Source organism: Felis catus, chromosome C1, assembly GCF_018350175.1.
Source record: "Felis catus isolate Fca126 chromosome C1, F.catus_Fca126_mat1.0, whole genome shotgun sequence".
NCBI classification, from domain to species: Eukaryota; Metazoa; Chordata; class Mammalia; order Carnivora; family Felidae; genus Felis; species Felis catus.
In genome coordinates, this window is record NC_058375.1 from 220,903,533 (window position 1) to 220,928,955 (window position 25,423).

The window sequence follows — 25,423 nt, forward strand, 5'->3', positions numbered from 1 at the left end:
CTGCTTCCTCTCCAGGGTGTCCGCCCCCCCCACCTGCCTGGTTTCTGGCCTCTCCAGGCACTGAGAGGTGCTGGAGACTTCTGTCTGTCTCCTCGAACAAAGCTGATTTATGTCCATCTTATTTGGCTTCAAGCCACTGCCTCCAATCACAACACTGCTTTATTCTTGGGGTCTCTCCTGGTGCCCGTGCACCTGGGCACCCCTCCCTCGGAAGCTGGTAGAGCTGCACGGGGGCTCCCGCCAGGTACCTGTGCGTCTGCAGCACAGGGCGCAAAGGAGCCCACTGTGAGCTGAGTAAGACTGCGGGGCACAGCTCCAGCCCCTCCTGCCCAGGCTGCCGGGCCCACCACTGCCTGCCCTCGGACCCCTGCCTCTCCGACTTCTAGAAAGAGGTTTACAAACATCTCTGCCTCCACCTCCCCAGGGAGACGGACAGCGCAGCTGAACAAGCTGACCTTGACCTCCTCTCACAGCCCCTCCTTCTGCGGCCTCCGCCTCAGGGGTGGAGGAGGTGGGGTGGAGAGAGTCACATCCTGACCACCCCTGGTCCTGTGCTCCAAGCCAGCAGAGGGAGGGGAGAGGCCTTTGGGGTACACTGACGGACGAGCCCTGTGCCCTCCACACCTAGGTAGGACTCTGACACCGCCCCAGGGAGGGCCAGGCCCAGGATGCCTCCGGGCCCCTGAGAAGCCTGGAAGGGAAATGCTGGAGTGACCTGGGGGTGAGCCTTTGCTGGGCAGACAGCGGAGAGGGTGGGTGTCAGGCTGAAGCCGCAGGGCACACGTGGAACCCTGGGTGTGGTGGAGGCCCGTGTAGAGCCCATGCAGGGCTGTGTCATCCCGTGCAGGGCCCATGTAGGGCCACGCAGCCTCTTATTCTGTCTCTGCAGAGACAGACAAGTGCCCCTGTCTCTGCAGAGACAGATGAGTGCCAAATGCAGCCTTGCAGAAATGGAGGCTCCTGCAGGGACCTCCCGGGGGCCTTTGTCTGCCAGTGCCCCGCAGGCTTCACTGGAGTCCACTGCGAGACAGGTAGGGGCTGCGCTTGGGTGGGTCCCCTGAGCGGCTGGGCCCTCACCCATGATCGCGATGCCCCGGACACCCCGGGCAAACCTGTTTTCAACAAGCCTAGACCCTGGACCGCTGAGAGGGCAGAGGGAAGGGGCTGGGGCCCATGGCCCAGCTGGACAGGCCCCCTGGTGGGAGGGACCCCAGGGCTGAGGGGGGTTTGCCCAGCCCGCCCACCTGGCATCTCTCCTCGGTTCCCCTTCCCTTCTTCCCGCTGTCCTCTCCTCCCTCCCCCAGACACCCCCTTGCGGCTCTGGCCGACTCTCTGGGTATTCTCCAGAGGTGGATGCCTGCGACTCCAGCCCCTGCCAGCACGGAGGCCGGTGTGAGAACGGTGGCGGGGCCTACCTGTGCGTCTGCCCAGAGGGCTTCTTCGGCTACCACTGCGAGACAGGTAGGGAGGTGGGGGCAAGTCCCTGCTCCCTCTCCAGCGGCCCCAGCTCCCCCCGGGAGACTCGGGCTGGCCCCTTGTCCAGCCTGGACGGGCGGAGCTCACCACAGCCCCAGAGTCCTCACGGCTCCTTACGGCTGGAGACGCTCCCCACCTTTTCCCCCTTCATAGGACTTGCCACTGTCTGGAGCCGCCTCTTCGATATAATCCCAACTTGCTGACCTCAGCTCTCCTCCTGGGATGGGTGTGTCCTGGGGGCACATCCTGGCCTATCCTGTTCTAGGCCCCAAGCCAGGCCCGGCCGGCGGCACCGCACTGTGTAGGGTGCATGCTGCAGGGCAGCGAGGGCTGTGCTGGGGATGAGGTGTGCCATCCACGCACTGCAGGGCGGCGGTGGGGAGGGGGCCCGGGCGGAAGCATGGCGGGACCGTTTGCGGCCAGGGGATCTCACCGCGCAGGCTTGGGGTGGGCGGGGGCACACCGGGAAGAGCAAGGTTAGTGGCTGTGACGGTGATAAGGGGACACGTTGGTTGTTTGCCATTGTTTCCTGAGGCTCCACTGGGAACCTGCTGACCCTGGCCCTGGCCTGGGAAGCCCAGGTCCGCTCGGTGCCCGCAGCCCTGGCGCAGAGGGAGGCTGCAGAGGGCTGGGGCCCTTGGATGCCCGGCTGCCAGCTGCCCCCCCAGGAGGGGCCAGCACCGCGCTCGCCCCCGAGTCACCGCCTGCCAGCCCACCTTGGCTTGGAGCAGCAGTGGGACAGCCCGGCTCAGGAGGAAAGACACACTTGCCCAGCCCCTCAGTGGGACCTCCGGCAAGCCCTGCAATCCCCGTCAGACAATGTCCCCTCCTTCACTTCCTAAATCCCTGCCTGTGATGGTACCAGCCACCTCCACCCCACAAACACACCCACCCAGGAAGGACAAGGGTCCCGCTGGCGGAGCTGCTAAAACCCCAGTGTTCACCAATACTTTCCCCTCTCCCAGTGAGCGACCCCTGCTTCTCCAGCCCCTGTGGGGGCCGCGGCTACTGCCTGGCCAGCAACGGGTCCCACAGCTGCACCTGCAAAGTGGGCTACACGGGCAAGGATTGCGCCAAAGGTGAGGTGGCAGAGGCACCAGTGTGGGGGGCGGGGCCTCCCTCACCCCTCAGAGGGCACAGGCGCCCCCGGGGACAGGCCACAGTGCTGAGCGGCCCCCCAGAGCAGAGTGTCTAGGCAGCTGCTTACCCAGGCTCTGCCCAAGAAGCAGGGAGGGTTATAAAAATACTCCGGGAGGCATAAATGCAGTCGCAGGTGCGCACGCACCTGAGACCTGGGAGGCACTGGCCAGAGGCTGAGAGAAGAGGTCCATCGCAGGCGACAGGAGCTGGCTCCCCACCCCCGGCAGCTGCCCCACTCCACCCCCCAGGGTAGCAGGCCCAAGAGCCACCAGGTGAGATATCTGACTGGGGGCCAGGGCTTCCGTGGCCGACAGCTGACCACCCCCTTCCCTTGTTCTCCACCGAAACCCTGAAGATCTCTTCCCGCCAACGGCCCTCAAGGTGGAGCGAGTGGAGGAGAGTGGGGTGTCCATCTCCTGGCGTCCGCCCGAAGGTCAGGCCGCCAGGCAGATGCTTGACGGCTACGCGGTCACCTACGCTTCCTCGGACGGTGCCTACCGCCGCACAGATTTCGTGGACCGGAGCCGCTCCTCGCACCAGCTCCGGGCCCTGGCAGCCGGCAGAGCCTACAACATCTCCGTGTTCTCCGTCAAGCGCAACGCCAACAACAAGAATGACATCAGCAGGCCGGTGCTGCTCCTCACCCGCACACGTGAGTGCCCGCCTGGACGTGCCTGCTGCCACCTGGAGAGGCACACTGGCCAGGCACCCCGAGGCACCACGGGGACCTTAACCTGTTCCCTGGGCAGTGGCTAACAGAGATAAGAGCCGATGGCTTAGAAGTGAGGCTAGGGGAGAAGTGGGGGTCTCCCTGAGAAGGCACCTGTGACGAGCCAGCGCATGTTGGGGCGTCCAGGAGGCCACCCCAACATGCTGAGGGGGGAGACGGCAGCTCGGAGGGGCCGGGGAGGGAGTCTGCTGGTGGCGGGTCTAGAGAAGAGGGGTGGGGCAGAGAGGGTGCCTCTAGTGCTGTTGCAGAGTAGCTGGAAACCTAGCCGAGGGAGACCTCGGGGCCTTAACTGGCTTGCCTGTTTCTGGGCTCTACGGGGGAGGAGCCAATGGTGGGCAGGGGCCAGGGGACCCTGGGGACTTTGGAAGGGGGTGCTGGAGGCTGGAGGGAGGAGTATGGATCAGGCAATGGTCCCTTGGGCAGCACTGAGGGGCCGTGAGGGCAGCCAGTAGGGGTTCAGAGTGTGGCCAGCACACAAGGGGCTCCGTGCCCGCCACACCAGGTGCTGGCACAGGTCAAAGCAGGTGGGCGGGGCCAGCCACAGGAGCACCGTGAGGCCAGACAGCCATGGCCCACCAGTGGGGACTCTGGCTGGGTAAGGAGGGAGGTGAGGACGCTCAGAGGCATGGAGAGGAACTTAGCGGGAGAAGGGAGGGTGCCCTAACATCACCTGCCAGCCCGAGCCAGACACTAACCCTGAGGACATTGAGGGCCAGGTGAGAGATGAGATAAGAAACTCAGGACAGGTGTGTCGTGGGAAAGCACAGCCAAGAGGCACCTACAGCGAACTTGGGCAGCAGGTAGGCCGAGCGAGCTTGCGGGGTGGAGTGGGCTCAGCCTGAGCTTGGCTTCAGGAAGAAGTGGCACCCTCCCCCTCCCCCATCAGAGTGGGGTCTCCCCAGGAGATCACGGTGGGCAGAGCCAGCACTGCCCGCCAGACCGGGCACCGCACCTGCCCAGGGAGCCAAGGGCTCCCCTCCCAGCTCCCGTGCTGAACCCAGACCCTTCCCTGCGGCAGCCCAGAGCTTTCCCAGCTTCTATGCCCGCTGGCCCAAGCGTCACCCAAACGTTCACTGTCAGTGTGACCAAATCAGACAGACACAGGGGAAGGGGATTCCCAGGGTCCGTGCATGTCCAAACGTGTCTAAATAGGCAAGACTGCAGGCCTCCGGTGGAGCTGACTGCACCGCCCACCCCAGGCTGGAGTCCGGGGCCTGACTTCCCCTAGTCCCACTGTGGCCAAGGGGTGCACTCAGCAAGCCCAGGTGGGCCCGCACCTCACTTGGGCCACCTCTGTGACCCCCAGCACACTTCCTGAGCCTTGTCTCATTGTCTCAAGCCCCTGCCCTCCCCTGGAGACGAGGAGGTGCCAGCATCAGCTGAGGGGCCCATTGCCCCCCAGGACCCCGCCCCGTTGAGGGCCTTGAGGTCACCAACGTGACAGCCAGCACCATCTCAGTGCGGTGGGCTCTGCACAGGATCCGTCACGCAACGGTCAGCGGCGTTCGTGTGTCCATCCGGCATCCGGAGGCCCAGGAGGACCAGTCCACCGATATGGACAAGAGCGTGGACAAGTTCACGTTCGGGTGAGAGCACAGGGCCGGCCTTCCCTTCCCTCGGGGCCCCAGAGTTTCCTCCTCTCTCCCTCTGTGTCCTTACCCTGCCATTCCCCAGCTGCCCAGCCTGCCGTGAGAAGCAGGGATGTGTGTGTGTGCGCTCCCCCCCGCCCCAGGTCCCCCAGGCACCTGCCCGCCCTGCCTCATCACGGGGCTGCAGAGACTCTCCAAAACTCTGGGAGGTGCTGCCTCCCGCACAGATAAGGAGGGAGACTGGGCCGCCTGGAGGGTAGCACGGCCTGAGTCACACAGGCCCCTCTGAAAGGGAGACGCAGGGCACCCCTGCGGTTGCTTTACATTTTTATGCTGTTTAAATAATATGGTCAAACCTTAAACTGGGCACAGCACCATCTTATGCTGAATGATTACAAATCAGATGCAAACGGAATTACAAACTAGCTCCGAGCGGCTGAGGACCAGAGTGTGCTCGGACAGCCCACAGCGAAGGCTCACACTCCACGGCCTCAGCCCCCAGCGGCCCCGTGGGCCTTCACCAGCCAGAGGGGCTTCCGAGACCTGCTGGGGATGGTGCTGGAAGACAGGAGGGTGGGAAGGAAGACTAACTGGCCGCGGCCTGGGGTCCCTGTGCCTGCAGCGTGCACACAGCTCTGGTAGAGGACAGGCCCACCTAACTGCCCACACCCGACAGCAGCGGGCCACGTCGTCAGATCAGCAGCATCCTGCCCAGAGCAGCCACAGGCCACGGCCATGGGGAGGGCTGTCCGGAAGGCAGGCGCTGCAGGGGTCGGGGCAGGAGAGCCAGGCACAGCGCTCAGTCCCCTCTGCACCACCGAGCTGTGTTGCTTCTAGTTTGCGGACTTTCCAACACCGTATTTTCTATGCCTGCTGTGCTGGAGACAAGACTCTGCTCTCTTTGTCTCTTAAGTGTTGCTGTGACCTTTCTTGATGTACATCCTGCCCACTTCCGAAGAACAGTGTCACAAAAACACACGTGGGGCCCCGGGTGGGCACTTGGTGAGTCAGGGTCCCCAAGACCACCCAGCTCAGTGAGTCACTGGGCACCCCCCCCAGACTCAGCACAGGCCACGCTCCCAGCTGGGATTCACAACACAGAAATGGTAGGGCGCGCAGGAAGGGAGAAGTCGGGGGAGCAGGCCTGAGCTCCGGGGGGCCCTCCCTGTGCACTCACACAGGACACCACCAGGTGCCTGTGAGAGACGCAGCGCCCGGGGTTTTAATCGGGGGCTGGGCACGGGGCCCCCCGGGCCTGGCGTAGATTCCGGATGCCCGGGCGGAAGCGGGTGCTCAGCTCGAACCACGCCGCACAGACCGCACAGACGTCAGGGGGCAGCGAGGTCCTCTCATCCATGAGTTCCAGTCGCGGGCCACCTGGCGGGCGGGCGTTCCCGAGGAGGGCAGCGGGGCCTGCTCGTCAACCCTTTCTGCACAATGACCTCCAAGGGCCCTCCCTTTTCTGGCCTCTCCTGTCTGAACACCAGCCTGGGCACTACAGCCGCCTCAGGCAGGCGTGGGCTCTTCTCGACCCTTGCCCTGTTCTAGACAGACAGACCAGGGAGGAGCTCCCACCTGAGGAGCACACAGGTCTCAGCCCACAAATCTGGTCCTTGTGGAGGCCCCCCGGGCCACCTGCAGGACCACTCACACCTCTTCCCCCACCTGTGTGGGAGGAGTCACAGTCTGTAATGGAGTCTCTCCCCCTCCCCCCCCTCCCGCAGGGCCCTGCTGCCGGGAAGGAGATACACCATCCACGTGACTGCCCTCAGTGGGCTCGGGGGACAGGAGCCTCCCACCGAGAGTCTGGCCTCGGCCCCGCTGCACGTGTGGACGCGTGAGTACAGTGGCATGAGCTCAGCTCTTAAGGGAACTTTGCCAGCCATCACCTCCCTCCAGCCCCAGTCCTACCAAAGTGGCCCTGGTGCCCCAGAGGTCTCTTCCCCTCCAGTGCCAGGGAAGGCGGCCTTCCCAGGAAGCCCCCTGCTTGCGCATTCACCCGGCACCCGGATGCTCCTGGGCTCCTACCGGATGGGAGTCACAAGCCAAAGGCCAGGGGGGCACACCGGTGAATGCGCACGCTGTCCTCTCCTGATCTCCATGGTGTCTCATGGGCAGGAGACCTGGCCCTCACCAGCCCTCCCAGCCCAACGTGTGGGAGGGGGCTAGAGTGCCATGCGGTCCACGCACAAGGGGACCAGTGAACACGGGGGATGCGTGGTGAGGACGGAAGGTCTGGGCGGGGCCGTGCCCAGCGGGGAGGCATACGGATGGCCCGTGGGGCAAGGATGATCACAGGCTCAAGTCCTGGCACTGACCCTGAAGCTGGGACCCTGGACCATTCCCTATCTAGCCCAGCCCCTCTTATGTGTCCCAGGAGAAGGTGCATATGGCCAGGCTTAGGGGATCAAAAGGAGGACACGCTGACAGGCTGCGCAGGCATGGGGGCCTCCGTGGGTGCACCAGGCAGCATTCTGGGGTGCATCTCGGGCAGGAGGACATGCTGCTACAGACACCCCTCCACACCATCCTTCAGGACCATAAGGTTGTCCGTAATGACCAGACTTGGCTTCGCACGAGGCTTCGGCAATCCACGTCAGATCTGTAAACGTGGCGGTGGCAGGAGACCCCGCCGGCCCCCGTCACCTCCCTCCCCTGCTCTGTGCCTATCAGGGCCCCTGCCACCAGCAAACCTGACTGCCGCCAGAGTCACGGCCACCTCTGCCCACGTGGTCTGGGACACCCCCACTCCAAGTACCTTGCTGGAGGCATACGTCATCAACGTGACCACCAGCCAGAGCACCAAAAGCCGCTACGTTCCCAACGGAAGGCTGACGTCCTACACGGTGAGGGACCTGCTGCCAGGGCGGCGGTACCAGCTCTCGGTGACAGCCGTGCAGAGCGCAGAGGGCGACCAACTGCACAGCGAGCCTGCTCACCTCTACATCATCACCTGTGAGTGCAGCCCTACCAGGGCTGGGGGGAGGGCACGGCCACACACACAAGGCCCCGTGGTCTGCTCAGGACCCATGGGGCCATGGTGAGTGCAGCCTGGCCCCTGGTGCTCCCTGTGGGCCACCGGCAGGGCAGCGGCCTGGGCTGCCATCCCTGGGGAGTGGCGTCCTGGCCCAGGAGACGGCTCAGCCCCAGGACCCTCTCCCAGCACAGACCACAACTGACCCACGGACATCAGACAGACAACCTCAAAACAGGACTGTGTTAACGCAGGAGAACTGGGGGCGTGAAAATCGGTGGGGGAGGAAGGACTTGTGTGCGGCTGGCACAAGGTCAGTACACTAGGAATTTGGAGACACAAGCATCTTGCTCCTCACCTTGTCCCCGGGGCGTGGCCGTGTAGCCAGGCCTCACCCATGAGGAGCCGATGGACAGAAGCATGGGAGAGAGAGAGGCCCAGGATGGCCACAGGAAGGGGAGCCTAGGGGAGGCCCAGACAGATGGACGGTGGGAAGAGCTCAGGAACGCAGAGTCTCAGAGAGGCCACGTGGAGGACGGGGCCCGCAGGGTCACCCAGGTCCCTCACAACCCTGCTCACGTTCTCGAGCTGTAGGAAGACCGTACTTCCGGACAGGTGCTGCAGTGAGGGCAACGAAGGGAGAAGAAAGAACAGGGGGGTGGACAGTGGCTGAGGCAGAACAGAGCCCCAGAGAGCAGACACGCGGGCACCACGCAGGAGGTGGACACTTGCTCCGAGAGGTTCAGACCCAGCACGGCTGCATGCACCTGCCCAAGGGAGGGCTGAAGGGCACAGTCAGGCGACAAGGACCCACGGAGGAGCCTGGTCCTCCCGCTCTGGGCGTGTGCAGGGTGGGGGGCCTCGCTGAGGTGTCCCGTCAGGTCTGAGTGGCTGGCCGTGCCCTGCAGAGTGAGAGCCTGGGCCCAAGGTGGGCCAGGACAGCTTGCCCCGCGAGCCCTGGGATGGGAAGCGGGTGGGGGGGGGGGGTGGGCACGGACAGGGCCCAGGGCTTCTCGGAAAGCCGTGAGCCTGCCGCGAGATCTCGGGCATGCACACGCCCCTCTTCAGTCCTGCCCCTCCGAGGGGCCGGGAGGGTCAGGCCTTGTGCAGCCACCCGCTCCTCCCACCCACCTGCAGCCCCAAGGGACGGCGCTGACAGACGCTGGCACAGGGAGGGACTCCATCCGCGGGTGCTCAGAAACAGACCGCCCCCCGTGCGCCTGCCGGAGCACCTGCTCAGTGACCGTGACGCCCCCGAAGCTCAGACCCCGGCCCCCAGGTGCAGCCTCAGCCGTCCCCACCCGGAGCGCGCGGCCCAGCCACAAGCCCCACAGTGGTGACGCTTGGTGACTCCCTTGGCAGGTTCTCGGAGCTTGTGGACGGCAGAGGGCGAGTGAGTGCCAAGTTTACTGGCTCGCCTGGCAAATCGGTCACCGTGAGATCACGTGAGTGCCTCAGCCAGCCCCTGTAGCCTCACTGCCACCTCATCCGGCCCTTGTCCCCAGCACCCTGAGAGCTTAAGGACAACCCTCCCCACCCAACCCCCAACCCGGACACCTGACGCCACCTTCAGCAGGGACCTGGCGCAAGGCCAGGCCCTCACACCTGCACAGGCTCACAGGAGCCTTCCTGACCCGGAGCTGAAGTGCAGGTTGCTGGCAGGGCTCGGGGGCACAAGTCGGTCTGAGGCACAGAAGCTGGCCTTGCTTCAGGAGTCCCCGCGTGGCTCGCGACACTAAGCAGGAGAGGGTGACGCCATCTAACTCGTTGCTGCTCCCAGCACACCAGCCTCGCCTGGGGGCTTCTAGAAGTGCAGGGCCCCACCCAGAGCTGTGCAGCTGGAGTCTTTTAACGAGGAGCCAGGTGACGGCAGGCACATCAGTCAGCGGACTGCACCTCTCCGCCACAGTAAGAGATCGTGTCCCGTGTTCCAGGCAGAGCCTTGGGTTCAGATCCTGCTCGGCCCGGATGGGTGGGATCACCCGTGGCAGGCCGGCAGGCCTCTCTGTAGGGCCCCAGCAGCACAGGGCATGGGCGATGGGCCCCGATGGCCTGGCCCCTTCTCACGTGCTTCAGCAGGAGCAGGTGGCCAGGAATCTGTCTGCAACAGGTCCTCCCCGAGACCGTGGCACAGCAGGCCAGGAGCCACACGCCCACTGGCTGCCCTGCCCCGAAGGCCCTCAGGACGCTGTAAACCAGGGCCCGTCCTCACGGATTCCCTAGCAGAGGATTTTCAACCAATACAGACATTCCTGGGCCAGGGAACAAAAGGGAGAGTGATAAGCAGATGGTGTCGCAGCCCTGGCGGCCAGCAGAGGAGCAGCCGAACGGCTCGCCGCACACAGCGACCAGGAGCAGGAAGGGCCCGGGCAGGTGTCTGGGCAGCTGCGCAGGCTGGGCTGCGTCTGGACACCCTCCTAAAGCCATTAAGCACACAGGCAGAGACCCCTCAGAAAAGCAGACTTGCACACAGGGGCGGCCAAGTACCAGGTCCACCTGAAGGTGGATGGGGGTGGAGAAGGCACCACAGCCCTCCAGAAGCAGGGGTGGAGAGAGAAGAGAGCAGAATTTGACCACAGGGAGGACAGCACAGCATCAGCCACCTGGAGGGATGGGGCCACCGGGTTGGATAGGACATTCGGCCCAGCCTCAGGCCACCGGTGACCTTCACCAAAGCAGCTGTGAGGTTCAGCAGGACGGGGAGGAAAGCTCTCCTGCTGGAGGGAGCGCAGGGGCCCGTGGGACTCTGCCCAAGTCGGGGAGGGGGCAGCAGGGAAGTGGGCACCGAGCGCTCACCACGGCCATCCCTGCACCCTGAGGGAGAGAAGCAGCTCAAGGACACCCAAGAACAATCCTGGGCACGAGGCAGCAGGCTGTGTGGTCAGCACGCCGGGGCGTTCTCGTTTCTCCTAGAACCCACGGCTCTGGCGCAGCTCGAGAACACGGAGGAGGCCCCCAAGCAGGCGCCTGAGCAGGTCGGCCTGGCCCTCCAGCTCCCTGAACGCAGCAGCGACAAGGACACGGAAAGTAAGTCAGCAGGAGTGGACTTTCAGAGCGGACCACCTTAGGGGGCCTTAGGGCTGGAGGTGAGGAGGGGGCCGCCCACAGGGAAGAAGCGGGAGACACAGAGCTGCCCAAGGAGCAGCCAAACACCCCGGCCCGGAAAGGGTGGGCGAAGCTCACCACACGGGCCGCGGCGCCCACATCTCTGTGTACAGAGAACAGGCTGGGAGCACACTCACCCAAACGACCCAGGCCTGCCCTGGAGGGACAGCCCCTTCCCCCACCAGCAGAAAGCACAGCCCTTGCTTCTCCAGAGGACCGTGCTGAGCAGGGTGCAGAAGTCCCGGAGGGGCAGCCGGGACAGCTCCGAGACACACGTCCGTCACCCAAACTCAGACCCCGGCCCCACCTTTCCTCCTCGCTCTAACCCCTGGGGCTGGGTCCCTCTGGGGACCGTTCCTGCAGGACCCAGCGGCCCTTTCTCCCAAGTCACACCACAGGCCCAGGCTGGGCCCTCCCACCAACCGGACCCCGAGGAAGGCGGGAACGGTGAGCCAAGTGCCCGAGATGCCGCCTCCGAGGGCGCGTCTCGCCTGCAGGCCTGCCCCGGGTGACCCAAGGACACTCGCACACATCAAGGGCATCTGCGCCAGAGGGTGTGTGTGCCTGGAGTTGCCCTCAGTCCGAGGAGCCCCGAGAGGGTGGTCTGCGTGACCCCATTAGTTGAGGTGGGTGCAGAGTAAAGTAAAAATTATGTTGCTGTTGTTTTGTAAGTGACATAAGCACCCGTGTCATCAGAGGGTCTGTGTTAGCCCTTTTCAATATGAGACGCTGCGTTTCATAAAACTCTGGAACCAGGGAGACGTGAATGACCGCTCCTTCTCAAGGCGGGGGTTCAAGCTGGCCCCGGACGTCACTGCAGTCTGCAGTGTTTGCTAAGGAGAGCCATGCGGGCAGGCGGGGGAGGGGCAAAAGGAGGTTTCGGGTGATCAGCAGGAAAAAAAATCATTCACATCCCCGAGGTGTGCAAAGTTAATTGTGGCTTTTGGTTCCTGTTACACCTATTTGGGGACCATGACAGCCCCTTTTATTTAGTTTAATAAGTTACCTTTTGCTAAGATAACGAGTGACCTTTAGATGTGGAACCCGACCCGTGAACTAGAACACGAACGGTAACCTGTATCTCGCTGTTGTACTGCCAGCCAACCATGGCCCTGGACTCCGTGTTAAGTCCCTTTGCTCTGCTGCAGGGTGGGCGGTGGGGAGCGGGCCTCACACATACCCACGTTTGCCTCAACAGCTGAGGTTTTTTAGGTACAAGGTGTCTGCCGTGCACATCCTCCCGGACCGTCAGTAAGGTCGGTCAGAGCTGTCGTTCGTGGCCACAGCTCATTCACGCACGAGTGAATTCGCCGCAGCCTTGTCCACTCTTTGCCCAGAGGGCACCTGGGTCGTGGTGGGCTGTCACTGGCAGCATCACTACCAAGTTCCTACATGTATCCCCTGGCACAAGGGCAAGAGTTAGAAATGCTGGGCTTGGGATGTGTGAAAGCCCAAGTCACTCAAGAGTGCGAACCTGTTTTCTGAGTGGGGACGTGAGTTCATACTCCCTCCAGCTATGATCAAGAAAGAGTGTGGTTAAGCCAGTCTCTCTAAAACCGATCTGGCAGGGTTTCCAGATTCTGCCAGTGGAATGGGGATAGGGCACACCCCTTGGGATCTGGATTTGTGTCTTGAATGCGGGTACGGTCAAGCGTCTTTTCATTGGTCTTGACCAAAGGCTCTGGGTCCGCCGCTCTGTTCCACTGTTTTGCCTTCCTGAAGCCAACACCACGATTTTAATGGCGCTATCTTTGGTAAGGCATGCTATCCCTCAGGGCCCACCCACTCACTCCGACCTTCAGTGTTGGCTGTTCTTGGTCTTCTGTCTTTCTATAAAAGTTTATAACCAGGGGCACTTGGGTGGCTCAGTAGGTTGAGCGCCAGACTTGGGCTCAGGTCATGATCTCATGGTTTGTGGGTTCGAGCCCCGTGTCGGGCTTTGTGCTGAAAGCTCAGGGCCTGGAGCCTGCTTCAGTTTCTGTGTCTCCCTCTCTCTCTCTGCCCCTCCCCTGCTCGTGCTCTGTCTCTGTCTCTCTCTCTCTCCAAAATAAATAAACATTAAAAAAAATTTTTTTTAAGTTTATAACCATCTTGTGGAGTCCCACAAAGCACTTGGGATTTGGCCCTACATGCCTGAAAATGCTCTTAGTAGCTGTCACATTTGAAAGACAATTTGAGTGGGTATAAAATTCGAGGTTCAAAGGTTGTCTACCTTTCAGTTCTTCAAACATTAGTCCCCTGTCATCTGTCCAGCACTGCTGTCAACGGGTGTCAATCTTATTCCTGTTTCCTTGTAGGATATCTGCTCATTTTCTCCGGAAGCTCTTAGACTTTTCTTTCTCAAGGCAAGGAGGATCCCCAGAGAGCCCTAGACACCCAAAGACTACAATTAACACTCTTGATTGGTGTTTCCTCACCAGGCAGCTCTCCGGGTTAGGGGTGCACCTTTGAGCTCCCAGGGAAAGTTCATGGAGAGGAGGAGGATCCCCAAGATCCTAACCTGCCCCTACAGAGGTCTGGAGTGGCCACGGAGGCTAGTCAAATTCTTCCTGTTTCCTCCAAATTCTCACCCCAGCAGGATTTGGGGGTTCTCCCGGTTTTATCCCCTGCATACCAGAGACAGGCAGGCAGTCTCCATCCTCGGGTGACAGCAGCAAGGGCAGAACTTACACCTCTTTACTCTGTGACTTATCATCACGTAGGAGCCTCCCACGGCCACCACCCCGGAGTACAGCCATACCCATTCCCCACCCCGTTCAAAACAGCCACCTCTGTTAAAGGGTGTGTAGGTCACAATAAACTCGGGATTCAGTGGGCTGACTTCACAAGATGAGGCTACAGTGGGCAGTGCCCTGGTGAAAATCCCACTGCTGCATGAACTGCAGGCTTAGGGCCTCAGCTGCCCAAGAGTGGAGCGAACATCAGTCAGTCTCTGCAGCCTGGTGTCCCGATCACAAAGGGTGAGGGTAGCTGGCAGAGGCTCACGGGCTCCGCACGGGCCTGCGCACTGCCATGTTCCGTAAGCTTGCCATAAAATATCTATGGACATGGTGTATAGAGTCTAAATTCCATATGGAATTGGAAGGGACCCGGAATAACAAACGCTATCTTTAAAAAGCAGAAAGACCCATACACCCCGTTGTCAAAACTTACCACAGAGCAACGGTAATAGGTCAGTGTGGTACTGGCACAAGGACAGGCTTATAACCAACAGAACAGAACTGAAAGCCAAGAAAGAAACCCATACGTCTGCGGTCAACTGATTTCAACGAGGAGGCCAAGACCATTCAATGGGGGAAAGAACAGCTTTTGACACATGGGAGCTGAGAAACCTGGACGTCCACATGCAGAAGAATGAAGTCAGACCTCAACTTCACACCATACACAAAATTAACCCAACAGACCAACTACTTAAATCTAAGAGCAAAAACTGTAAAACTCTCAGGAAAAAACACAGGGGTAGATCTTCATGACCTTGGATTTGGCAAAAGACTTTAGATAGACACCAACAGCCTGAGCAACAAAAGAAAAAAAGGCAGATTGGACTCATCAAAATATAAAGCTTTTTGTGCTTCAAAGGACGTTATCAGGGAGAAGACAGCCCAGAGAATGAGAGACGATATCTGCAAACATACACCTGAAAGGCATTTGTATCCAAACTATATAAAGAATAACTTTGCCTGAATAAAAGATAACCCTAGTAAGAAACAGACAAAAGGATCTAAACACTTATTTCTAGAAGGAAGATACACAAATGGCCAAGAAGCCCATGAAAAGATGTTTGGCATCATTAGGCATCAGGGAAACGCTAGTCAAAACCAGTGAGATGCCACCTCACACCTGCAGGATGGCTAGAACGAAAAGATGACAATGAGCACCGGTGAGGATGTGGAGAAACTGCTGGTGGGCACGTAGAGTGGCGCAGCATGACGGGGGAAGGCAGGTGCAGCACGGGGCGGGGGGGGGGAGGGGAGGGGAGGACAGGTGCAGCGCGTGGGGGGAAGGCAGGTGCAGTGCGTCGGGGGAAGGCAGGGGCAGCAAGTTGAGGGAAGACAGGTGCAGCATGGCGGGGCTGGGGGGAACACAGCCTGGCAGTTCCTCAAAGAGCTGAACAGAATTATATGACCCAGAAAATTCCACCACTCCTAGGTATGTACCCAAGAGAAATGAAAACAGATCAGATGCCCACACAGGGACTTGTGCACGAATGCTCATAAGAACATCATTCACCATCCCCAAAAGATGGAAACAACCCCAATGTCTACCAACTGGCGAACGGATACACGGAATGTGGTCCACACAGTGGAACACGATTCGGCCATAAAAGGGAATGAAGAAGTACTGGCACAGGCTACGACATAGGTAGACCTTGAAAACATCATACAAGTAAAAGGAGCTAGTCACAGTAGACTCTGTATAATATGGTTCCACTCACATGAAAGTCCGGAATAGGGAACTCCACCGTGAAAGCAGAGTCAGTGGCTGCCTGGGACTGGGGGTGCGAGGAGAGGCGAGTAGAGGGGGTGACCGCCTGGGGGCACCAGCGTAGCGTGGGGGATGACAGCTAAGGGATGTGGGGTTTCTTTCTGAAATGACAAAAACACTCTAAAATTGACTGTCGTGACGGATGCACCTATCTCTGAATATGCTAAAAACTAATAAACTACACACTTACAATGGGTGAACTGTATGGTATTTAAATTATATCTCAATAAAGCTATTATTAAAACGTAACGTGTAGACCAGTGTGTTCAGTATCTCTTTTGTGTAGAAAAGTGGGGAAGGGATATATGAACACACCTATTTTCTTACACTTAAAAAGAAATAAAACTAACAAAAATGGTTGTATGAGGAAGGAAACAAGAACAAGGAAGCAAAGGGATGGTGGTGGATGCTAGACTTCCCTGAATGTATCTTTCTAGTTTTTATTTTAGAACGAAGAAAGCGTTTTTTTCCCAAATGACACACAGAAAAAGCAACACCTAAAAACTGAAAACAAACTGAAATAAATAAACCTATTTACCATGTTGATGGCATAACCAGACCGGAAAAAAGTATCATTTCAAGTGATTTTAAAAACAGCCTGCTGACTATTCATTCCTAGAAGGATATATTTAATAAGAAGAATTCTTATTATGAGAAGAATTGAGAGAAATTTCAAGCTGTACTCAATGATCTCAATGTCAGTAGACACAGTGGTACTATTTAGAATTGTTACACGTACACCGTGGGATAACGAAAATAATTATGTCAATGCCACCAAGATTTGCAGTGTAGACAGATATAATATAAAATCAAAGAAGTAAAATCCCTGTGTTTCCCTTCTTAACTAAATATTGATATAAACTCACAATTTGTTTACTTTTATTTTTAAATCTAAGTTCCTAGTTCTGTCCACTGAAAAGGCCTGAAGCACTGACACCCCAGGAGCAGTGAGCACCTTGGCCGCCCAGACTGTGGGCTCTAGACGCCACCCTCCGATTAAAGGAACCAGGGGTCTTTGGAGAAGCGGCTGATTACAAGACTGAACCAGAATATGGACAAAATATACCCAGGACACACTTGTAAAACAAGCAAGCTTTCAAAGACAACTGGGGTTTTATCTCCTGAGCACAAGAACAGACCTGAAAGGCTCCCACAGGCAGAGGATGGATAACCGGGGCATCTGGATAACCGAAGACTCATGGCAGCTGCAGACTGAGTCCCATCAAATACAGAAGCATCCCTGAGTGGACGACGGCACCGAGAGCAAGCACCATGTGCTGGTCCCTTTTAGAGCTGGCTGGGGACCAATGCTTACTCTGCAAGTGTACAAATAAAGGGCAGGAATGAAGCATCTGTCTGGCCTGGCCTATGTGGACTGTAGTTCAGGGTGACCAGGTAGTGGGCAAGGGAAAGCAGGTCCTCACAGGAGGCCTTCCAGCCAAGGAAGGCAGAAGAGTTACAGTTGGGATTAGATGTGGCCCTAGTGAGATCATGGAACTGGGACTCGAGATCTCCTGACGCTCAAGCCGTCAGGTGCAGAGCCTATCAGAACTTTCTCCTGGATTAATCAGGCCGCCGATGCTGAAGCAGTGATCAATCCCCACATCGCTAAAACTGGAGACAGAGACATCACACGCCTCCTGGAGTAGCGAAGGGGGAAGGGGAAAGCAGTCCTGCAAAGACCACTTGAAACCGAACCCTATCAAGCCCTCTCTCTGATGATCAGTTTACAGGAAATGTGGGGGTCGGAGATGAGTTCGTGCCACAAGAAAGCAATAAGTAAAGTCCAGGAGGGAGATTCTACAGGACAAATGACCTGGTTTCTTTAATAAATGCAGATGGGGGAAAGACGAAAAGTCACAGATTAAAAGAGAGATACATCAAACTAAGGCAGTGTGTCCTTAGGACTCCTAATTAGATCAGACCAGCTGGAAATGACATTTTTAAGATGATCAGGGAAAACCTGAACAAGGACTGCGATTTCTTACAGTACTAAGGAGCTACTGCTGATCTCGCAGAAATAGCGTTGTGCTGACGTAAAAATTTATAAAAATCTGTACCTATCAGACACCTGCTATATTTATAGGTGAAATGGTTTCTGTGAACTGCTTCAAAGTTCTTCAGTGAGAAATGGGAATAGATTAAATGAGATTGGCAAGATACCAGAGATCCCTGAAGCTGAGCGATGGCTCATGGGGCTCTTCATGCTCGACATTTTATAGATTTCTAAGTTTTCAACAATAAAACTTTCTTGTAAAAGCTGACGGCTCACCTTTAGCACACCGGGAAAGGCAAGAAGACAAGTCCCAGAGCAGAGTCAGGGGAGGAAGGAGGAAAAGTGGCGCAGATACACTGAGGAATGAGAACCGGCCAGCACAGAGCCCCCAAGGGCCAGGAGGGCCCAAGGGAGGTGTGAGGCCTGCGGTCAGCGCCCAGCCGCGAGGAGGTCTTGAGAAGGGGGCGTGGGAGGAGATGCGGAGGGGACGGGCCTTCTGCTACTGGAAGTGGTGGTTGTGCACAGTTCTCCCTCTTTCGTGTTCCTCAATTTTTTAAGTTAAAAAGGAAAACAGGTATCTTGACAAAGCTAAAGAAAAAGAAAACAAAAGACAGGTCTAAGGGAAGAAGCCGGGCCTGGCCCTCCCGGGCAGCAGCACGGACACCCTCTGCCTCCAGCCGCCAGCAGTGCGGTGAGGATGCAGGGGAAGATACCGGCATGGAGGCCTGCAGAGGCCTGGCTGGGGACTTGGGGACAGGCACTGGAGGACAAGGAGGGGGCTCCAAGTGCAGGGTGGCAGCGGCGGGGACCGCAGGCCGGAGCGGGGCTGGAGTGTCTCTGTACTGCGGGCCCCAGAGTCATCCCCCTCCCCGGAGGTGCGGGGTCAGGGACAAGCACACTGAGGCCAACCTTCCCACCTCTGCTCTCGGACCGCTTGACAGCGGACCACCCCCAGGGCCCAGGAGCGCTGCGGACGGCAGGAGGCAGCCACGGGGCAATGTTGGCAGCCCTTCCTCTGGGGTCCCGGCAACTAACTGCTCATGGCTTGTTCGCAGACACTCCTGGGAACTGTTCAGAAAACCCCTGTCAGAACGGAGGCACCTGCGTGCCAGGTGTGGATACCCACAGCTGTGACTGCAGCCCAGGGTTCAAAGGCAGACGCTGTGAGCTGGGTAAGTCGGGGGCCGCTCCCTCCCGTGGGGACCCAGGCCTCAAATCACCTGTCACAGCCGACTGTGATGGGAACCCTGGGCCCAGGGTGGGCTTGCCACAAGGACCTCCGACCTCCAGGTGCCAGGACGGGGGACCAGCTTTGGTGCCCCAGACTCCGGTGCCCAGGTAGGGATATTGAGGCACAGTGAGTTCCGAAGCACCAGGGTGAGGGGTGCTGCCCAGAGAACGGGGGGAGGCTGGGGACAGTCAGAAAGCAAGGGACATGGAGCATCCCCAGAGCCAGACATGGTAGCAGGAGGGAGAAGAGCCACAGGCCTCCCCCACTAAGAAGAATCTGGGACTGAAGGTGGGGGGGGGGGGCGTGGACCAAGTCTCCACAGCAGCTGCTCACCCCCGTGGCCGGGCAGAGCCGACAGCCTGGGGCTGCCAGGGGCAGGGCAACCCCGCACTTGCGGGAGGGGTGCGACCTCAGTGCCAAGCCTCGGCCCTCTCCCTCCGTGCCGGCAGCCTGCACCAAGGTGCCGCAGCCCTGCACCAGGCTCTTCTCCGAGACCAAGGCCGTGCCCGTCTGGGAAGGAGGAGCCTGCCACCACGTGTAAGTTTCTCTCCTGCTCTCACCACATTTGTGGAAAGTTCCCGGCTTCCAGAAGTGCTTTCACAAAGCCCAGCTCACCCACCCTCAGAAGCCCCGAGGAGCTCTGGGGGTCGAGGTCACACAGGGGCTTGCACCCATTCCCTCCACGTAACACATCAGGAAGCTGAAGCAGACAGCTGAATAGCTTGTCGAGTCCGTGCAGGGAACCCTGGTCCCCTGGCTCCTGACCCCTCGGACCTTCCTCTCCCTCACCCTTGAGTGGCATCACCCCACCCCCTCACTGGACGGCAGGGCAACATGTACATCGACGTCAGGAAATGACGTCCCCTCCTCTCTGCCTCCGAGCCCCCAGGAAAGATAAACAACCGCACAGGAGAACGCAAGTCTCCATCCTGCCATTAGGTCATGACGTTCACGCCTTGGCTTCCTCATCTGTAAAATGGGTTGCAGAGGGAGAGCTGGCCTGGCTCATCTCACGGGACCTTTCTTGCTAACACCCTGTGGCCCTCTGGGTCATACTTACAATGTATTTGGTTAACAAACACACTCGGCACATGCCCGTGAGCAGAACTGGCCGAAGTCCTGCCCTCGCGATCCTTCCACTTTCGAGGAGACAGGACACCAGCAGCAGGAGCACGTTATGTAGGGTTGGGGAAAAGATGAACAGGTGGGGCCAGGAGAGCCAGGGTTGGGGGATGGGGAGGGGCCGGCTGCAACATCACACAGGGTGTCAGGGGAAGCCTCGTGGAAACACGACATTGAACAGACACGGAGGGGGTGAGGGATACCTGAGGGGAGAACATTCCAGAAAGTCAAAATATCAGTCGCCAAAGGCCCTAAGCCAGGGACATGTCTGCCTGTCTGAGGACCAGCAAGAAGGCCAGTGGGGCTGGAGGGCAGCCAGGGGAAGTGGTGGTCAGGTGGGCCAGCAGGAACCCAGCAGGGTTCTGGAGGCCCTTGGAAGGACGCTAGCATGTGTTCGGAAACGGGGAGCTACTGAGGATGCCGAGCAGAGGAGTGACCCGTTCGGTTACGTGTCTAAAGATCGCTCTGGATGGGACGCGGGAAGGCCAGGTAGGTTTGCTCTGAACATGGACAGGAAGCCAGGCCTCGCACACGGCAGGAGCTACAGGGGTGCTGAGCTGCGCTGGCGCCCGTGGATCCATGTGCGCAGACCGTGTGAGTTTGGTTCTGCGGAGCGGCAGCCCTAACCTGCAGCGTCCCCCACCTTCCAACTGAGCCAGAGACACCAGTGCCTGCTAGGCCCACCCACCTGTCAACAGCTCTCCGTCCTCTCACCTTAACCACGTGCCTGGACGTGATCGTCTCGTGTTCAGCACGTGGGGGTCTCGCTTTACATCCAGTCTGACGCCTCTGGTTTTCACTGGGGTGTTTGCACCATCTACATGTTGCCGTGATGACCGGCTGACTGGGTTTAAACCCACCATATTGCTGTGCGTTTTCTGATCGCTGTTCCTTTCTCTCTCTTTTCCTGCCTACATTTGGACCAGTTACTTCCTAGGATTCTCTTTCACCACTGCGGTTGGTTTACTGGTAATACTTGTTCGGTCGAATGTTCTGTGGTGACGATGCCTATGGGATCCACAATATGCATTTTCAACTCAGCACAACATACCTTTAACTGCTGCCACACGAGCTCAGATGCTGGAAGGCTCCCGGTCCGGCAGGCTCACTTCCCCTCAGGCCGTCAACGACCGTAGCCGGACGCCTTACTTCCACAGTCTGAACCATACAGTTCGGTGTGCCGGCTCTCAAAGGACAGTTACCTTTTTAAAACCTGTTGAGAGTCAAGTCTCTTGTTCTCCCTTCCGTGTTCATCCCCAGCACCTGGTATTCCTTCCTACAGACCTAAGATGCCCTCGGGCACCATTTGCCTGAACAACTTCCTGTGGCCCCTCTTACAGTGCAGGCCTGCTGGCGATGAACTCTCTCTGCTTTTGTCTGGAAAGGGTTTATTTCACCTTCGTTTTTGAAGGATGTATTTGCTGAATATAGAATTCCTGGCTGACAGTTGTGTTTTTCCTTTTGGTGCTTTACAGTGGCCCCTCCTCGTCTTGTGACTTGCGTGGTCTCAGGAAGACTGCACTCATTTTTTTTTTTTAATGCTTATTTATTTTTGAGACAGAGAGACAGAACTCAAGTGGGAGAGGGCAAACAAAGAGAGAGAGACAGAGACAGAATCTGAAGCAGCTCCAGGCTCTGGGCTGTCTGCACAGAGCCCAACACGGGGCTCGAACTCACAAACCAGGAGATCGTGACCTGAGCCGAAGTCGGACATTTACCAGACTGAGCCACCCAGGCGCCCCAGGCTGCACTCACTCTTCTCCCCCAGTGTGACGTGACCCCCCCCCCTCCACCCGCCATGGCTGCTCTTATTCTCTTCTACCGTCTCTGGGAAACTTGAGTGTGCTGCATTTGGACGTGCTCATGTACATGGTTTTGCTCTCAGGAGTTTGTTGGGCTTCTTGGATCTCTGGGGTTCGGGCCCTTATTCTTCAGGTATTCTTACCGTCCCTCCATTTCTCTCCTGTCCCGTGACTCCAATCATGCAGGTGCTAGACTGACATAGTCCCTTCAGCTCCCCAAGGTGCTTTTCATCATTCCCAGCCTTTCTTCTACTTCACTGTAGATCGATTCCACAGCTGTGCCTTTGAGCTCCATGATCTCTCCTTCTGCACGGTCTCACCTGCCATCAATCCCACTCACTCAGCAAAATCTTCACTTCGTCATCTCTGGAAATCCAATCCAGTCTTTTCACATGTCTTTCCTCTCCATCCTCACTGCTTCTGTTTTCCTTCAGATCACAGAACATATGGGAGTAAATCTGTGACACGTTTTATGGTCCTTGTCTGGTCTTCCTGCCATTGCGCTCCCGTCTGAGTGTCTTTCTATTCAATTATTGTTTGCTGTTCACGGGTCACATTTTCTTGATACTTTGTATGAGTCTTTGACTGTCTTGTAATTTTTTGTTGGATGCTGGACATTGTGAACTTTATGTTACTGAGTGCTAAGTTTTTTGTGTGTGTATTTCCAAGAACCTGTAGTTATGTTCTACAAGGCAGCTGATTTTAGTTTGATCTTTTTGAAGGCTGTTTTAGGGTGATTTGTGTTCATTTTCCCTCCTTCTAAACCATGGTCTTTCTGGAGCTTCTAGTTTATGGATAGAAGATTGCTCTAGCTCAGTTGTTCAGCTTCTCGGTAGTTCCCCCTGCCCAGCCTCAGGGGACTCTACCACATGTGTGCACAGCTTAATTTTCAAAGGGACCCTTCTCCAGGCTTCAGCTCGTCCTCTACATAGCTCCCTCCTCCCCAGTGCTCTGCCCCACAGACCACAGCTGCCTCTACCTCCTCAATTCTCACCTCTGTTCCCTCAACTCAGTGTGACCACTGCTTGGCTCCCGCGCGCCTCCCCCCCCCCCACCACCCTGCAGTGCACAACCACCCCCCCCCGCCGCCACCCTGCAGTGCAGTCCAAAACATGCCTCCAGACTGAATTCAGGGGTTACAGGGCTCATTTCATGTGTCCCTTGTCTCAAGGACCACAGTCTTGCACTGTATGTTTTCTAACATCTGAAAACTGCTGCTTACATTTTGTCCAGTTCTCCTGTTGTTCATATTGGGGGGTTCACTCCAGATCTTGTCACTCCCTGATGGCCACAAGTGTGAGACTTAACCAAAGGCTTTAAGTCCCAAGGGCTCTCCTAGACTGAACATGAGTTGGAGGTCTGCCCATCACACTCCCTGGATCTCCCTTTCCAACAGCTCTGACATTTGAGAGCTTTAACAACAAACACTTTCCTGTTCATTATTGTCTACAAATCTGTGAGAGGTAACACAAATCATTCCCGTTTCACACTAAACTGAGGCCTAAGTTCCAGACACACACTCCAAGTAGACTAGTTAATAAATGGGAGGCAGGGCTGGAGTCTACACTGTCTGTGACAAGCACCTGCATCTTCAAGGCTCTCAAACTTCTCCAAGAACTGCCCCTAAGACAGAAAAGTCGTACTGTATCAAGGCTTCAGCAAAACACGTGCTTGAAATTTCTCCTCTCATGCCTTAATATCATTATTTTGCCCACATTTCTCAAAATGCACATTTAAAATGGCTGTATCTTATGTAAATTATGCCTCAGGGCAGTCAATTTTTTTTTTAATTATATGACTTTTACGCTGGACGTTTTATGACATCCACGTGAGATAAAGTTTTATTTAGAAAATAATGACCTGTCCCTCAAACACGTGCACAGTCACTGCGGGCCCGTGAAGCCTAGGTGAGGCAGCTGGGCAACATCCTGCTCTAGCTTCTGGCCTCACAGAACTTTCTCATGACACAGGTATAAGAGAGTCTACAAGGTGCACCAGGACATCTGCTTCAAAGAGAGCTGTGAAAGCACGGGCGGCAAGAAAACCCCGAACAGGTGCCATCTCAGGGAGGGGGCCCACACAGTGTTCTGCGTATAGTTCACAGGGTAACGGGGCAAAGGTGGCCCTGGGGGCAGAGCGCTGTGGGCTGCCACAGTCCTGTGGGCTGAGCCAGGCTGTCTCGTGTGTTTGTCCAAATGTCCAGCCCCGTATGGACACTCCACTTAGAAACTGGGTGCACATACGTGCGCACCTGAACACGCACAGACTGGTCAAGCCAGGCATGGTGCGTGCGGGGGAGACCACACAGTGGGTGCTGGGGGTCACACGGTGGGTGCTTAGAGGGTCTCTGGTTATGCATGTTCACACAGTACCTGTGGTTCACACAGTACCTGTGAATTGGGAAGCAGGAGACATCACTGACAGGTGCACATATGTAACTGCAAATATAGTAAATCTCTACTTTTTATTTACTCACAGCCAGGTTCTTTCCCCAAAGGGCCCCAGGGACTCACAGGAGTTATTACATAATGTACTGCCCGAGTACATTATATGCTTTCCAAACAGAAGAGTCCTCACCCCAGTCGCTCCGACAGACCAACCAGTAACCACACACCTTAGCTTTTGCATTACTGACTGTCAGGGAAAGACCGCAGTGTGCAATTCGACACCTGCTTGGCCAAATATGTGCCTGTCCCTTCCACTCTCCTTCTCCTCCCCGTGAGTCACAGCCGGTCAAGTGGGTGCACAGACACTAAAATGCTCGTCTCTGCATCAGCACCTCGCTAACAGTGTTCCCCAAAATGGAATATACCTGAGCCAAAGAAGGGACCCCAGCAGGCAGCCTGGGCTCCAGGTACACAGTTTCTTTTCTGTTAAACCGCCTTTTTCTATTTCAGGAAACAAAGTAACAACAGTCCGACACTGAAGAAATCTTAGGTACAGGTATGTTTCCCACCACGGCTGGGTGGCTGGTGGAGCCGCTGGGAGGTTGGAGGGGCTGGCCCAGCAGGCGGGCTCCGGGAGGGCTGCCATGTCCTTGGGGCCCAGCTGTACCCTGTTACAAACCCCCAGGCCAGGGGGTTCAGAACTCTCTGAGGGGGCTACAACGGGAGAGAAAAAACAAATACCCAAGGCCTCCGAATACACATAAACCTGGCAGAGATGCACCTGGGGGTGAGCACGAGTCTCACTCTACCTCAAGCAAATGGAGAAACCCCTCCCAGCCCCCCAGCAGCAGCAGCAGCAGGGGGCAGGACTGACGGGGGCTGCCGTGAGGGGTGGTGGCAGGTGGGGAGCTGGGAAGGGAGGGTGGTCAGAGGGGCCTGGGGAGACGCAGACCCAGGGGCACAGGGGTTCAAGGCAGGGCTCCCAGACTCCATGAATGGCGATACGTTGAAAGAAAAAATGGGGTGAGGGACCTTGATCACGTAACTTTGGGGAAGTCCTGACGACTCCCTCACTGGGCAATTCCCAACGGATGCAGAAATCCCGAGCATTCGGAATCCTGGAACGAAAGAAACTCTCTAGCCCTATTCTTGTTTGATGTGGCATTTCCCAAACTCCCCTGGAAACTCCACGCCACCCGGCTTACTCGCCACCCATAAACTCTGTCCAAGTCTTCCTAACAGGGACATATCGGGTTGAACCACGAAGACCTGTCTACAGCCCAGACTCAGTCCCACGCTGGGCGTCACCGGGAATAAGGTGGCACACACCCCCCACCCCCACCCAGGGCAGCTCACTCCTCCTGCTCCATAAATGAGCCTCCCGAG

At 57.6% G+C, this 25,423-nt stretch overlaps 2 protein-coding genes across 2 annotated transcripts in view; one reads left to right on the plus strand and one right to left on the minus strand.

Annotated features, from left to right (window-relative positions):
- The window catches only part of SNED1 (sushi, nidogen and EGF like domains 1), an 89,087-nt gene that overhangs the window by 59,211 nt on the left and 4,453 nt on the right, over positions 1-25,423 (plus strand). The window contains 14 exon segments of the mRNA XM_023259989.2: positions 918-1,031; positions 1,348-1,461; positions 2,442-2,555; positions 2,972-3,268; positions 4,749-4,932; positions 6,660-6,772; positions 7,609-7,890; positions 9,047-9,188; positions 9,272-9,354; positions 10,823-10,936; positions 18,551-18,667; positions 19,176-19,263; positions 23,621-23,704; positions 24,548-24,593. Of these exon segments, the coding sequence (XP_023115757.2) occupies positions 918-1,031; positions 1,348-1,461; positions 2,442-2,555; positions 2,972-3,268; positions 4,749-4,932; positions 6,660-6,772; positions 7,609-7,890; positions 9,047-9,188; positions 9,272-9,354; positions 10,823-10,936; positions 18,551-18,667; positions 19,176-19,263; positions 23,621-23,704; positions 24,548-24,587 (1,886 nt within the window). The 3' untranslated portion in view covers positions 24,588-24,593.
- Positions 1-25,423, minus strand: part of MTERF4 (mitochondrial transcription termination factor 4) — a 70,157-nt gene that overhangs the window by 34,720 nt on the left and 10,014 nt on the right. The window lies entirely within an intron of this gene.